The sequence below is a fragment of the Ambystoma mexicanum genome, chromosome 12, assembly GCF_040938575.1.
Source record: "Ambystoma mexicanum isolate Mex_15411 chromosome 12, UKY_AmexF1_1, whole genome shotgun sequence".
NCBI classification, from domain to species: domain Eukaryota; kingdom Metazoa; phylum Chordata; class Amphibia; order Caudata; family Ambystomatidae; genus Ambystoma; species Ambystoma mexicanum.
In genome coordinates, this window is record NC_090936.1 from 1,095,181,195 (window position 1) to 1,095,196,868 (window position 15,674).

Genomic DNA, 15,674 nt, shown 5'->3' on the forward strand with positions numbered 1-15,674 from the left:
CGCTCCTTCAGGGTGATTAGTCTAGTCCAGACAGTAATACTGTGGGCTACAAAACGGAACTGAGCAACGGACGCTGCGCGCGGCCTTTATAGGCAAGATGACGTTGAGCGTCGATACGGCGGCTGTCGAGGGTCATCGACTCGAGGGACGTCGACGCGCAGCGCCCTCTGGAGAAAAATTTTCCGAGGCCAGCAGAGCTGGAAGGATATATCTAAGATGAGGAATACGTCGGAGGAACATCCCGTCGAAAGAACGTTACAAGGTAAGAAGTAACTTGTTCTTCTCTGTCCCAGAGCGAAGTACATGCTTTGATTCTCAGGGCTAGGAACTGTAGAGCGGCAGCCCCCGACGGCTTGACGAATTTACAGCTGAAAGGAATTTTGGGCCTCTGAACTAGAGCGGCGATTCGAATGTATTAAGAAGTCCAAAGAAATACTGACATCATGGACTAGCGGATTCGTTGTGCCGATTTTCAAAAAGGGTGATAGGGCGGCATCTGGCAACTACAGGCCTATCGCCCTTTTGAATGCAAGTGGCAAAATCTTTGCAGCATTACTTCTCAAAGCCCTTTCCAATTGGGCAACGTCAACACATCACTATGATCCTTGGCAAACGGGTTTCATTAGAGGTATGGGAACGTCGATTAACCTTTTCATTCTAAGCATCCTCAAGATAAAGGCCAAAGCAGAAAAAGGGAAAGAACTCTGTTGCTTCAATAGACCTGGCGCAAGCCTTTGACACAATAGATCGTGAGCGGTTGTGGTCAAAATTGGAAAGCTGGGGCTGCCCGACTGACATAGTTGAAGCCCTGAAAACATTACACTCTGGGACGTCCCTATGTGTTAGATTAGATCGAAAGGACTTCCTGACGGACCCAATTGGAACCCTCAATGGGTTGAAATAGGGCTGCCCTTTGGCTACAGCTGTTTTCAACTTGTTTATTTCAGATGTGGAAGAGGCTTTCGCTAATGTCAGATGTTTCCCACTGTCATTGGCTGGCTTGCAAATTGGAAGACTGATCTACGCAGATGACCTGATTGTACTCGATCAGACTAAGGTGGGGCTCCCTAGGCAGCTGAATGCCCCAGAAAAGTACGTGAAACTAAACGGATTGAACATAAAAAATCTAGAATCCAATTTTTGGAAAAAGGAAGAAGGGAGGCCTTTGCCTAAATGATACGCAAAGGGAACAGGTGCTGCAGAGTAAGACAAAGAATCTAGCTGCGCAAGCCATCATCATCAAGAAACAATATTGTAAATCTTCAAGTCCTCTGGTCGATTTTTTTCGATTAAAAGTTACCCTGATTTTAACTTACGGGTGCCGGAAACATCGCTCTCATTTTCAGCTCTTGTGTGGGGCACACTGGAGGGCCTCTTTAGGAGGAGGGTGTTGCGCCTACCGAATTGTGTCCCTATCCAGGTGATAAGAGCTGAACTGGGGCTGATTTCTCTTTATTCAATTACGGTGTGGAAAAGCCTTTCACTTTTTAGGAAATGTGCTGCAGAAGGGAGGGCAGGAGGTTTGGCTGCAATTGGCCAAGCCATGAAGAACCCTTCGGAACCCTTACTGTCCACTTGGAGCGCATTGTGTACGGATATCATGGCCAACCTAGGAGAAACAGCGCAATCACTGTGGGAACGGCCATCCAGAGTTAAAACAAAATTGTATGACCTGGATGGGTCTCAATCAATGGAAGCGAGATCTAATTTAAAGATTTATGCCAATAACTTTAAGGATGTAAGCGCAAGAGGTTCCCTCCCACCTTATATGTCCAAATTTCCTTGTAAATTTAAACGGGACCATTTTTTGAGGGTGAGGTTGAATCTTTACCCAACTAAGGAAGTTCTGGAAGTTAGAAGGTTGCCGGAGTCACGTGACTACCAGTGTCGATTGTGCAACTATGATCGAGAAACTTTGCTCCATTTTACGTTACATTGTCCTGGCTGCAACGAGCTCCGAACAAAATGGCCGGCCAAGTACTTTTGCAAATTTACAACTGTGACAGCGGATGAGTGGTGGGGGAGACTGATGTCAAGCACCCAAGCCCCGCTGACTTTGGCTCTTTTAGCCTTAGTGAAGGATCTGTTTGAATTGTTAGGGGAAAAATAACTAATCTAAAAAATGAGGGAAGAAAGTAAGGAGAGCATCAATTGATGAGTAGGCAAACTTGGAAATTTGTTTGCCCTAAGGTGGGCTTACAAAAAGCAAGGGTGATCCCAGTGAAGTTCGGGTTTTGGTGTGTGAAGTAAATCTGAACATTTTGAAAATCTTTAATTAAAGAATTTTGAAGTTCGTGAATTGTATGTAGTAGTAAATTTTAATGTTTGTTGGGATATGTATTTGTATAGCTAAGGTTTAAGTTGAAAACCAAATGCTAATAAAAAAAGCTTGCTTGTTCTCACTGGAGACTTGCAGTAGCTGCTTTTTGCAGAGTTGATTCCAGCTCCGCCCTTCACAAGACTTACAGCTTGTGGCCCAATAGTGATTATTTTTACGACAAACTCTCTAAAACCTTGTGCAGGACTTTTGTGCGGTCTAAAGAAGTGCCTTAGCTCCATAGACATTCCTCAAATTGACTTCGGCTGTCCTGGCTCCCTGCAGACTTTTCTGACCCATTGACTTTGGTGCTAACTGTCCCTCGTAGGTGGTACATAAGCTTAACTTGTATTGCTGGGAAATATCTAATCTAGACTTCATTGGGAGATTGAGTAGTATTCACATGCTATGAGACCCTGTTAACCCTTTCCTTCCCTAACCTTTTTCTTTTCCACAACTTCAAAATTGCATTAAGTGTGAAAAGTGATATATTAATGCCAAACATTGTCCTAGTAAGTGAAGTCACCTCAGGGTGTAGGAAATGTGTGTGAGGCATCCGAAAAGGGTATCTACTGGCTTATCTTAAATCTGAGGGAGTGTTATGAAATGTATTTGTATTGTTGCATATTGCCCTTTTTATAGAAGGCCTATTTAAAACTGATGTTTAAATAAATGATTGTTTCACTAGAAAACCTTGAGTGTAAGTGTTATTTTGATACTTGTAAATGTGAATCTCATTGTTACCCCTCTACAGCTCACATTTACCCCAGGAGATGTCTGCCTGCTCAGTCACCCTACCCACTTGTGTAGTACAGACCTATACCAATAGGTGGGTTACCTATTACCAAGAGGACAAGCCAAGTGTAGTCTCCCACAGGGTTACCAGATCCAATCTTGCCTTACAGAAGTCTGGCCCAATTGGCGAAATGCCTATTCAGGGCAGGCACTGTTTTAGCAGCACAGTTTCTATTCAATATATCTTTATCCCAAACAGCCCTGCCAACACCACAACTTTGAGTTTTCAAATGTAAGGTACACACTCCATTGGGGGAGTTTTGATGGGGGAGCTGAGGGTATAGAGCGGTTTACTGCTATCTATCTTACAGGTAGCATTAATACGGTCACTACTCGCCCACAAGGGGCTTGGTACACTGGTATCCCTGCAATACTTGACTGTGTGGTTTCTTGTGATTGAGACTGTATTGTGATTTGGTGACCCTTGCAGAATGACTCCCTTGAAACAAAAAGAAAAACCTCGTATTCAATGAAGCAAGAAAATATTCAGCTTTAAAACTTTTATAATTTCAGGTTGAGGAAAATGAAATTGAAAGAGAATATTTGGTAGTTCCCAAAACGGTTGCAGACATTTGTGCCAGCGTGCCACAGGTAAATTTTCCAGGTCTGACTACTTCAGTTTGTTAAATTGTTTTATAAAAAAAAATCTTTAAAAGAGCAAGAACTTCTTATTTCCCATGAGTAGCCAAACAAAAAATGCATTTCTACACTCACTTTGTGTTCATGGAGAATTTTGGGCAAATGTCCCTGTTGTGTTAAAGAGAAATCTTTACCAAAGAACGCTGCTTAAAATTATTTGAGCGTATTTTGTCACATTTCTTTCCCAGCATATTCGGAAGCAATGCACGCTTTCAGACTTAAATTAATTAAAACTGCATTGCTAGTTAATAAAAATGTTCTAGGCAGACAAGAGTATCTTCTTGTTGAGCTTATTATGGAAGTGTTGCATGACTTGAAAGGAAACTATGTATGTCAAAGTCAAGGAATACATTAAAATGATCTAATTCTAGGTCAGTGTGCATGGATTTGAAAGAGAAGAACTGCTGAAGTCTGTCACGGTTGTGGAAATTTGTAGTAATGTGCCACAGGTAAGACATTTACACTCAGCACCCTTTTTATTAATGAAATTCTTTAAACTTTTTTTAACCAGTGGTTACAGAGAAGATTGAGCATTCTCGAAGTGCAGCCCACATGCATGCTTGTGTGTAAATTGGTCTGCATAATGAAGAAACCTCAAGCAGTGTCATGGTGAATTTATGATCCTAATGAATTGAGTTGTAAATACAGAAATTATGACTTTTCAAACGTGAGATTTTTTAAACTTGTTAATGTCCTTTAAAAATTCAATTTGGGAACACACTGACAAGCTTGATCGCGCATGCTAACCCCGCCCCTCAGCATCACACCTCAGTCACTTTTTCTGCATTGACTGGAACGAACGCCTTACACCATGGCAGTATAGTTTTTGCAGCACGCTTCCTCGGAGATGTCAGACTCAACAGGTTTTTTCAAAATGTACGTTATGTTAAAGCCCCTTCCAGGTGTCAGATCCTCACACGCTCTGTTTGAAGTGGTTGGGGGCTGACCACCAGTGGGATTCTTGTGCGGCCTATAACGCACTAACTGAGATCTTTGAAAAACAGGTTAGCACAATAAAGAGAGAGATTCTCCAAGTCGCCGCCGGATCAACCGCAGTAAGACAACAGAAAAGGTACACCTATCCCAGCAGGTGAACTACGTCCCAGCAAGCACTCGGGTTGGGAGGAGTCGTAATGGCTTTAGCACTGGTACCAGGCCTGATGCTCTAAGAGCTACTAGCGTTCATGCTGAGGAGTCTACCAGGTGAGTGGCATGTAGACTCTGCTACTGGACGGCGGTCCAAGGAATCTCTGGGTTCTTGCACCAGGGCTTGACCTCAGGGGTTGCCTTTACGCATCCGGACTACCCTAGATTCTGCTGAGGACTATAAGCCTCCCGGAGGGAACTACAAGGTCCACAAGAGAAATGGGAAGCTGACTGAGGTCCAATCAAGGCCTCCTTTCCAGGGCACTATGCCAGATACAGCGTTCCTGCGCATTCTTGATTCTTCTCAGCACCCATACAAAATGAGCAGTAAGAGCAGGGTCAGCCCCACAGTTGAGATGGATTTCTACAATCTGGCCTGGTGAACAGATTGTTGGGTAAGATTTTCACAGAACTGGTAAATCTTCATGACCTGGGTCAACCCCAGAACTTTTTGCTTTACTAGTGGGATATTTTTCCTTAATACGTCAGTGAGTGGTAACCTTTTCCCAACTCACAGAATCTTTAACTCTTTTTATGGGTGTCATTTCTAAGACTCTCCATAGTGTCTTTTTTAAGTTATCTTATTTAACAACATATTGGCAATAAGTGTATGTTGTTGGGTTGCCCTAGGGGCTCCCTTCTTAACTTTATTTTACTAACCTTGGGTGAACTACACTTCCCAAGGGTAGAAAGGATCTTTGGATCCCTTTTACATTTTATTCTGTGACGCCAGCACACCCCACCTTATGTGGAGTGCTGGGGAGATGCAATGTATCCCCTTTAACACTAAAACTGGAACAATTCTGTTACAGGGACAAGCTTACCTTCAATGGCTGGTGGCAGTGATACCTTGTATTAATTTGGTGCACCTTTACCGTGGGCTGTGTTCACAGCTGCATTAAAGGCACCTAAGGGTGCTCATTGTACCAAAATGGCCCCTGTCTTCTTTTTTTCGCCATTTTAGTGTTCTTGTCGTTTCTTGTTCCTTCCCCTGACATCCAGGGCAGGAGATTCCTTTGTGTGATTTTTATCTTCGGCGGGAGTCCCCGTCTAGGTTCCAGTCGGTCTGTGAGGGCAGGAAGTGAGGGAGGAGTCCAAAACTCCTCAGCCCTTTGTCTTACACCTTGCTTGAATGGGGACGAAGCCCAGTGGGGGGCTGGCTGCCCTGATTGGGCAACCAGACCGTCCCTCCTTATAAAATGCAGGGAGAGAATGCAGAGGTTGTGTTGTAATTACTGATAAATACTGCAAACCTGGAAGCTGAAGAAAAGTCGACCACTGGAACCGAAACCGAAGATGAAGGAAATGCAGCTGAAATGATTTCCAGCGACCGGAGAGCCTGCTGTGTAACGGGAGCCTGCTGTAGCCCTCCCTTCCAATCGACCTGGGGGACTCCAAAAACAACAAGCCCGGCCCAGAGCCTAGTGAGACCTACTAGACTCAGGAAGACCTGCATTTTGAGCCATCCCACGCATTGCTGCGACCTTGCGTTGCTGCAATACCCTAATAACCTGGAACCTCAAGCCACTGTGCTCTGCACAATCTTCCGAATTCCAAATCTCGCTGAAACTTCGTGGGCATCCTGGCGGATCTCCAGAGACACGAATCGAGTCCCAAAAGTCCCCTCAACAGAGTGCTGGACCTTTGTAACGATGAGAATTCAACTATTTTCTGTCTTCATCTGGGCTCCTTGAAAAGGTGCCAAAATCGCAGAACCGCATTCAGCCGCGAGGGAAACCTTGCCTAGAGACTTCTTCATCGATCCCTGGTGCAAATTTCCTTCTGAGGTCTTGTTTTCAGTCACCACGACAAGGAATCCACTGCAAAATCTTCTTCAATGCTGAAGTACTGTGTTGGCTTGGGTATGTACGTACCTTAAATCTCTTAGGATTTCTGTGTAGCTGTGGGGTGTTTTCAGTGATGGGGAGGCCTCTCATCCCGTGCACCTAGCCCACTGCTAGAATCCTGCCAGTGTGTCTTCTGTGAAGCCCCTGGACCCTCTTCTAATCCTAGAAGTAAAGTACTCACCCGTTTGTCCAGTTTTCCTAAAGGACTTTTTGATACTAAAGAACCTATTCTGACACAGCCTGTTGGTCACTAGTCCTAGTGAACCCACCCCCCCTTCTGCCACTGAGAACACTCATGCTCCAAGAATAAGGGAAAGACTTTTAAGGGATTTGGCCTTTCGCCTAGAAAAGAAAATAAGTGTTTAAAAGTTACTTACTTGTAAAGAGTTGGTTGGTAACTGTAATTCTAACAGTGAACAGTTAGAAAAGTGCTTACTTATTTTGAATGTGTGATGCATTATTCTCAAAAGTATGGTTAACATATTTTCTTCCTTAGAAACTGTTTTGCCATTCGAATAGATGTGAAGGTATTTTATTCTCCTGTGATTAGGTTGTGCCTCTTCTCAAAAGTAAAGTGTTGGTTTCACCAGATTACTCCTGCAGGGTAAATGTATGAGAGTCCTCCAACTGTTGGCATCACCAGATTAGTCCTTTGAGGATAATTGTATGAGTGTCCCCCAACTGGGTCTTGCTTTCTCTGCCTTGCTGCTAGCATGTTCAGAAAAAGTCTGTTTCTGATGCTACTTAATCTGCTTAGAATCACATGCTGTGCATATGGTCCGACATCCAGTGGTAACTGCCGAGTATTGCATCTTGTCTTTCGGGGACCGAAAGAGGACATCGGCAAAGGCGTGTCTGTAACACTATCCCTAACCTGACGTGTAGTATACCCCAAAATCCCCTCACGCGCCGAGGTCCCTCAGATTGTTTTTTTCCACCCATATACTAGTCGCCCTATAGCAGAGATCTTCATAAGAGACATTGTTTATTTTTATTCCGACTTACTTGTCAGTTATTTCCCCTTAAGTCACTTTGACGGCGATTCAAACGACCTCGACAGAGACTACAGGAAGTTTTGACATTGGTGGATTTCGGCGCCTAAGGTCCGGCGGCTGAGTCATCCACGTGGCCGGGCACTCTGGCTGGCCTACACAGTAGGGAGAGTAGGGTCGGGGGGCGATATCTTTTGTTATGTCTTTCCTCTTTCCCCTCTAGGTCTGGCCATCTTTGTTTATACCTTTCGCTATTGAAAGGACACCATTTAGGTTCTGCCCTAAGTGTAGGGTCAGGTACCCGTGGAAAGACGAGCACCGAACGTGTAATTCTTGTCTCCCCTTAAATCGCAACGAGAAGCAGTGTGCGGCTTGTAAGCTCCTTCGGCCTAAGACACTTAAGGAGCGCTGTGTAAAGCGGTGGGCTGCGTACCGTATGTCGCAGGCTGAACCCTCTTCCCCCCCACTGCCACACCCTCCAAAAGTGACGGGGGCACCTCGATGACCAAACATTTGTATCGAATGTCATAGACCTTGAGGTGGACACTTCTAGGTCCGCCACGTCCGTCCCTGACCCCTCCAGGCCTGACGCAAGTCTCGCTTCTGAGCATCCTTCCCCTAAGAGATCTCGTGCAGACCCTCTTTTAATATCAGCTTCACGTTTCCAAGAAAATCTTGACTCTCAGCCCTCGGCTTCTGTCCACCATGAAGATGTGGTCCAGATGGACACTTTCTAGGACATCTACCCCGAAGAAGACAACCCTTCCTTCCTGCAGGACTACCTTGAGGACCAGGCGGATGCCATGGACAACTGGGAGGAAACCCAGCAAGTGGAAACGGAGCCATGGACGCTCCCCATGCAAGATCAGGACACTGATTTTCTATGCCTGGATTCTCCTCCATCCACCCCGGCTCGCCAGGCCTCGCCTGTAGACGATCAAATGGCCTTTAATGCCATCTTAAGGAAGGCAGCAGATCACTTTCAGATCACTACTCAGGAGGCGGTACCTGAACAAGACTTTGTGGAGGACATTCTCAAGGAGAAACCCCCCTCAAACCAAGCCATTCCCCTCCTAAATTCTGTTAAACGAAGATTGGCCCCCTCCCTGGTCACGCCAGCTCAGACCCGGGTAGTGAACCCAAGAGTGGAAAAACTGTTTCGGCCAGCTCCTTCAGACCCTCAATATATTAAAGACCACGTCACCCCTGACTCCTTGGTAGTCACTACCACCCGGAAGCGGGCAGGGGTACCCCTTGCTATGGGTGAGGTGCCTCCGGATAAGTAATCCAAAAGGTTGTATGCCCTAGGTAAGCGGGTTAAGCGGGTTACCTCGGCAGCTGCATTCACCACACACATAGCGAATAACACCATGCTGCTTTCCAGTTATGCAGACACACAATGGAACCTTGTACAAGAAGGTCTCCAGGAGGTTCCTGAGCTCGTTAGGTCCAGGCTTCTCACCATCGTGGCCGAGGGCAGCCACGTAAATCAGAATACAATAAAGAACACTCTGGACACTGCTGAAACAGCAGGCAGGTTGCTGGCCCAAGGCACTCTACTCAAGCGACACGCTTGGCTTCGCAACTCGGGGTTCAAGCCTGAAACACAGGCCGCTCTCATCAACAAACCCATAGAAGAGACCAATCTCTTTGGGAAAGCAGTCGACGATGCCCTGGAGACGGCCAAGAAAGAGCATGAGACTCTTAAATCCTTGCAACAAATAACTAGGAAAGCTCCCTCCCCCCCCAAGGGGCAGGCGGTTCTCGTCGGCCCTTTCTAGGGAAGTCCCGTGCAAGTCAGAACTACAGCATGGGAAACTATAACTCTGGACAAACATCAGGAAGCCCTGCCTACTACCCACCTTGGGGTCAGCAATGCGTCCGAAGCCCCAATCCCAGAGGAGCCACAGGCTCTGGTCAGAAATGACCAACAGATCCAGGTCCCCTCCCATGTCGCCCCGGTCGGGGGGCATTTAACATCTTTCCTCACGGCATGGGAGGGGATAACTTCAGACCAGTGGATTATAAAGACGGTCTCCCACGGGTACTGCGTGGAATTCGTACGACCACCACAGTTCAGACCGCCGCACTCACGACGCCTCTCGCCGGACCATCTGCAGATCCTGAATCAAGAGGTGGAAGCGCTGCTGGGATAGGACGCCATCGAAGCCGTCCCTATTCTTCAGGTAAACAAGGGTATTTATTCAGTGTACTTCCTTGTACCCAAAAAGGACCTCACCATGCGCCCTGTTGTAGACCTGCACCCAGCGAACAAATTTATAAAACCTCAAAACTGTTGAAACAGGGGGACCACATGGCAACATTTTACATGAAAGATGCATACTTTCATATTTCAATGTTACCAGCGCACAGGAAATATCAAAGGTTCACGATAGAAGACAGGCATTACCAATTCAAGGTGCTCCCTTTCGGCATCGCCTCGGCGCCAAGGGTGTTTACATAAGTCCTGGCAGTAGCGGCAGCGCATCTACGCAGACTATCCGTCCCGGTTTACCCTTACCTCAGCAACTGGGTCATAACAAGGGACTCCTACGACAAATGATTTTTGAGCTCCCAGAAGACCGTAGACCTTCTGTTCAGTCTGGGATTCTATATCAACGAGAAAAAATCCAGTCTAGTCCCCAGTAAAGTAAAACAATTTCTGGGGGCTCTAATCTGGACGAAGGACGGCCTCGTCTTCCCCTCCAACGAGAGGGTTCAGAACATGCATTTTCAGATCCCTCAATATGTAGCCAATCGGGAGGTGACGGTACGCAAGGCCATGTGCTTGCTAGGTATGATGGCGTCATGCATATACTTGGTTCCCCACACACGGCTGCGCATGCGTCCCATGCAAGAGTGGCTCAACAGTCAGTGGTGTCAAGCCAGCGGACAATGGGAAGATCTGGTAGTTGTCTCGCCAGCCCTCGTTCTCTCTCTGCAGTGGTGGTCGAGGGTAAATCTCTTAAAGGGAAAATCCTTCACCACCCCTGTAGTGGAAGTCACTCTTACGACAGGCGCATCTCTCACGGGGTGTGGCCTCACCTGCTTCAACAGACAGCGCATGGAGTGCGGTCCCCACAAGTAGTATCCAACCATATAAATCTGATAGAGCTATTAGCGGTGTTCAAAGCACTGAAAGCATTTCAGACGCAACAACAAGGGAAGACCGTGCTGGCTCTGACAGACAGCACCACAGCCATGTATTACCTGAACAAACAAGGGGACACACACTCTCCAGGGCTATCCAAGTTGTCCCAAAACATTTGGATGTGGGCTCTCAAACACAAGATGTTTCTGTTGTCCCAACACGTTCCAGGGGAATTCCATCTTATGGCAGGCGTGCTCAGCAGAGATTTCCCACTGCCCATAGAATACGAATGGCGTCTGCACGAAGACATTGTGTCCAACGTCTTCGCAGAAGGGGGCTTTCCAGAGATCGACCTGTTTGCAACTCAGGAGAACGCCCAATGCCAAGGTGAGTAAACCCTGTTGGTAAGCTTTTATACTTATTCAGTTTCAGGAATAATAAGACAATACCAACTCAATTACTTTCTAGAAGAGTGGGGCACAATTCAGAGGCACATAAATAACATTGTTATACTTTTAAGAATGGCATTAAGCAATTCACAGGTAAGTAAGATCTTTAGCACATTTTGTAACTTATCCTATTTCAGAGATATAGTTACGACACTAACACCTTTAGCAAGTAAGTACTTGTGAGCTTTTCAAGACAAATGCTTATACTTCTAAAGTCCTTCCCTATTCTAGACCATGAGTGATCTCAAAGGCAGAACTTTAGTGATCTAGGAGCCAACAGAAGGCAGGTCAGGATGAGGCTCAGATGCAGTTACAGAGAATATCTCCTTCAACGAGTAAGTACAGGCTTCAGAGATAGTAAAAAGTGTTCAGGGACTTCGGAGAAGGCTCGCTAAATGTGTTCCGGTATTAGGCCTGGGGGAAAGATATGGGCGAACTCCCAAACACACGAATCACCCAGTCAGCCACACAGGCTTGACACAAGATGTAAGCTAAGTATTATCAAGCCAACACAGTACGTCAGCAGTGAAGAAGAGCTGGCAGACGGAAGCCTTCACGATACAGCAGCACATTACCTGGACCCTGGATTCTTGTTTGTGGTGACGAAAGAGCAGACAATGGATGGGAACTTGCAGCAGCTGTCGACAGAAAAGGCTCCCATCAAAGGATTCTTCTGTGCTACTCTCGGCTCTGCAGATTTGGCACACTTTTACAGGTACCAGTTGAAGGACCGGTTGTCGCCGGTTGGATTATTCACGCTAATCTGGTCTTTCTCTCTGGTGAGGGGACTTCGGGGATTTGAATTGTGTCTCAGTCGGAGTCCACCAAAGTTTAATTGGAAATCGGACTTCGGAAGACCAGGCACCGCACTCTGGCTCGAGGTCCCATGGTATTGGAGGTTTGCAGCTCAGCAATGTCGAAGCATTTCGAGGGATGGCTCTAAATGCAGGTCCTCTCAAGACTAGTGAGTATTACCAGCCTAAACGTCGGAGTTGTTTTCTACTGGACTCCTAGGTCGTATGGAGGAAAGGGTCAGAACAGGCTCTGGTTACTCCGTAGGCATCTCAGGTCTCTGGAATCAGTTAGATGTCTTTTCTTCATCTTCCTTTTCAGATTCAGCTCCTGTGGTCGACTTGTATTCAGCTCCAGGGATCATACTTTTTATACAGGGCCCCACACACAACTTCTACAACGTCTTCCTGCAGTTTACAGAACTGGGCGGGTGGCTGTCCAATCAGGACAGCCAGCCCCCCAGCGGGAACTGTTTTCGCTCAAGCACACAAGAAGACAAAGGGCTGCAAAGTTTCTGACTTCTCCCTCACTTCCTGCCTTCACAGAGCTTCTGGAACCTCAGCGGGAAATACAAAGGGATCCTGCCGAAGACAAAACTTCGACCAGGTCCTCCCCCACCTAAGACGGCAGAGGAAGACTCAAGAAAAGGACTAGCACACTAGAAATGGCTAAAAACGAAAAAAAACACCATTCTAGCAGAATGACCCTTCTGTGCATTACCACGGCTGGTTTGACAGCCTGTGTGTAATATTAACTAAAAAGTAATTACAGTAGATCCACTGCCACCAGTTTTAAGAGTTAGCTTGCCCCAGTAAAATAAATGTCACTAAGCCAGAGAGAAAGGGGATACCATGTATCTCCCCTGCTCTCCAGATAATGTGGGATGTGCTGGTCTTACGGATAAAATGTAAAAGGGATGGAATCCCTCTCTACCCTTGGAAACAGTAGTTCACCCAAGGTAAATCAGGAGAATATAAAAAGGGAATACCCAAGGTGGCAACCCAGCAACACTGCACATAAGGTGCTTTGTGCTGCCATACGAAAATGCATAAAGCCCAAAGCTTATAAAGAACTATAAATCCAAACATACACTATGGAGAGACATAAAAATGTCACCCATAAAGAGAATACAAGAAAAGGGTGAGAGGGGAAAAAGATTCCCACTCAACCAGGAACATCGAAGAATAATCACCAAGCCCAGAAAAAAAGTTCTAGGGATCGAACAGGTGAGGAAGATTTATCATAGAAATTAAATTCTGCCCTCAGATTATCTCAGAAGGGGAGGAGGCAAGTGCTTACTTCCCCTCCTCTCCCGGTCTCCTTACTCCGGCACTGCACACACGGCTTATCCTTCCGGTGCTCGTCTCTCCCCGTCGAAACACTCTGGTCTTCGGCGGTGACGCTGGAGTCTATCATACTTGGACAGGAGCCGATTTTGCACGTTGTGTACCTCATGGGTACCCCCAAGGTTCATCTTCCTCATAGCGAGTCTCATGGGCCACGGGGTGGGGGCAACTGTCAGGGGCTCAATCGACTTTGCCCGTCCTCCTCGCGAGAGAATCATGCTGAGCTGACTACGAGTGCGCCCCCTGGTGGCCACCCTGGAGTGACTTCTTGGAATCAGTTAAGCAATACCTTTTTCCCCACAGTACCCTTGGCTTGAAGAAAGTGTTCATGTTGGCTTCTCCGCAAGGTGGCAGGTCCGGACCTGACCTCTGGATTCCTTGGTCTGGTGACGAAAGGCAGGACAATGGACGGTGACTCTCGGCAGCAGTCTCGAGGGAGGACATGTAGCACGACTCTCAGCAACTTCTTAGTTCACTCTGCGGTTTTGGAGCCTTTTCAGCAGCACCAACAAAGGACATGGATCGCCCGGTCAATATTCTTCACTTACTGCAGTCCCACACTCTGGTGAGCGGGTCTGGATGAGGTGTATCAGATTTCTGGAGTGTCCTTAGGGTTTCAGCAAAGATTTGGGCGGTTTCGGCCTTTCCACAATGTTAGGGAGAATTCTCTGTTTAGGCTGAATTTCCTAACCTAGTGAGTCCCCCAGCAGCTTTGCTGGATTTTTGGGGTTTATTTTTTTCTCCTACCAAGAGTGAGACTCTTTCACCCTCACTCGTGGGCATGACTTGAGTGTTTCTGTGACTTGCTATGTGCTTATGGGCTATGGGGTATTTTTTTCCCCATAGGCTATCATTGGTTTTTGAATGTGTTACACAGCACCCTCAGTGCAGAAACACAGGGGTGTCATCGAGACCCCCAAACATAGACTCCACACCCTGGGACTGACTACTGTCTCCCTGGGTCTGTAAAGTCACCATTGACTTTACTAGTCTTCACTTAGGAACTTAACCAGTACAAACCATCATACTGTGGAAGTACTGGTGGGGGCAATTAGATTGCCCCTGGGTTTGTTGTTGAGGGGGTACTGTCCCGTCCCCCCTCGCCGAGTTTCTGGCTGGTGGCAGTGGATACCACAGAAATATTCCACCGGAATATTTCCCAATGGGATTTCCCATTAATTTCAATGCACCACTTTTTGGTGCAATGTTAAAGATACCGCCGGTTTATTTATTTAATATAAATTCACCGGTTGGGATTTTTTGCCAGAACTCGCTGCCAAAATGGCGTCTAGGTTCACTTCAGTAACCCTGAACCCGAGTCGAGCCTTTGTTCCACTTTTGGCGGGCTTCTGCACAGAAGCCCTCCAAAGTGGTGCCATTCTGTCTGGGTACCACAGGGGGTGTGGGAGGGGGTTTAGGCACCCTGGACTGAGTTGCCTTGCCAACTCATGTCGCACTCTGGTGTGATTGGCACAAGTGGTGAGCCACCCCGCTCACCACTTAGCATGTTTGAGTGACAGCTAGGCTGTATGAATGGGGGTTTGCTGCATAAAAGCAGGGTTTTTGGGACTGGTTCTTCAGAAGTCGCCACAGGACCTAAGAAGCCGAAGAGGGAGAAGCCGAGCCGACCTGCCAAGACGACGCCACCGGTGGAGCCCTGCGGAACCGTCTCACCACTTTTTCCCGACGACAGAGGAGATCTCCCGCCGGAGAGTCTTCTTCCCTTGACTGGTGGGGACAACCAGTTTCTGCCTTCTTTTCGCCGCCCTGAAGCATCTCGTGGCCGCCTTGCCTGTGTCAAGCACCCCGGCAACCGGGATACCACTTTTTACCTCAACCACAAAAGAGGGGTAACATCCTTTTAACCGGAAAAACTCCACGGCTGGTTTCTTCCCTGGTAGTGCAACGACCTTCAGCTTTCCTCCACGACGAGATCTTCTCCTCCTCTGGACGACGCTGCGACTTGCACCCACTACCAGGAACAACTGCCCCCGCTGGAGGATCCTTTCCATTTTAAAGGTACTGTGTTCCGCCCGGCTTCCCTTGCCACAGATTGTACGGGGTAGATTTAGCCCTCGGCTCTCGACCCTGGGTAAGCCTGGGACACCCTAACTAAACTTTTCTTAACTGGGAAAAACCTTTTCTACTCACCTGTAAAGACTTGTGACATTGTGTGATCTTGGGCATCTTTTTGCCTGGCTTTCCCTAGAGTGGGCCTGGCAACCGAACTTCCTTGCTCCTCAATAGACTGCCTTCCTAC

At 47.1% G+C, this 15,674-nt stretch overlaps 1 protein-coding gene across 7 annotated transcripts in view; it reads left to right on the forward strand.

Annotated features, from left to right (window-relative positions):
* The window catches only part of TASOR2 (transcription activation suppressor family member 2), a 1,665,218-nt gene that overhangs the window by 855,745 nt on the left and 793,799 nt on the right, over positions 1-15,674 (forward strand). For all 7 annotated transcript variants that reach the window (XM_069629643.1, XM_069629647.1, XM_069629648.1 and 4 more), the window contains 2 exons: positions 3,626-3,703; positions 4,123-4,200. In XM_069629643.1, coding sequence (XP_069485744.1) covers positions 3,626-3,703; positions 4,123-4,200 — 156 coding nt within the window. The remainder of the gene's footprint in view (positions 1-3,625; positions 3,704-4,122; positions 4,201-15,674) is intronic.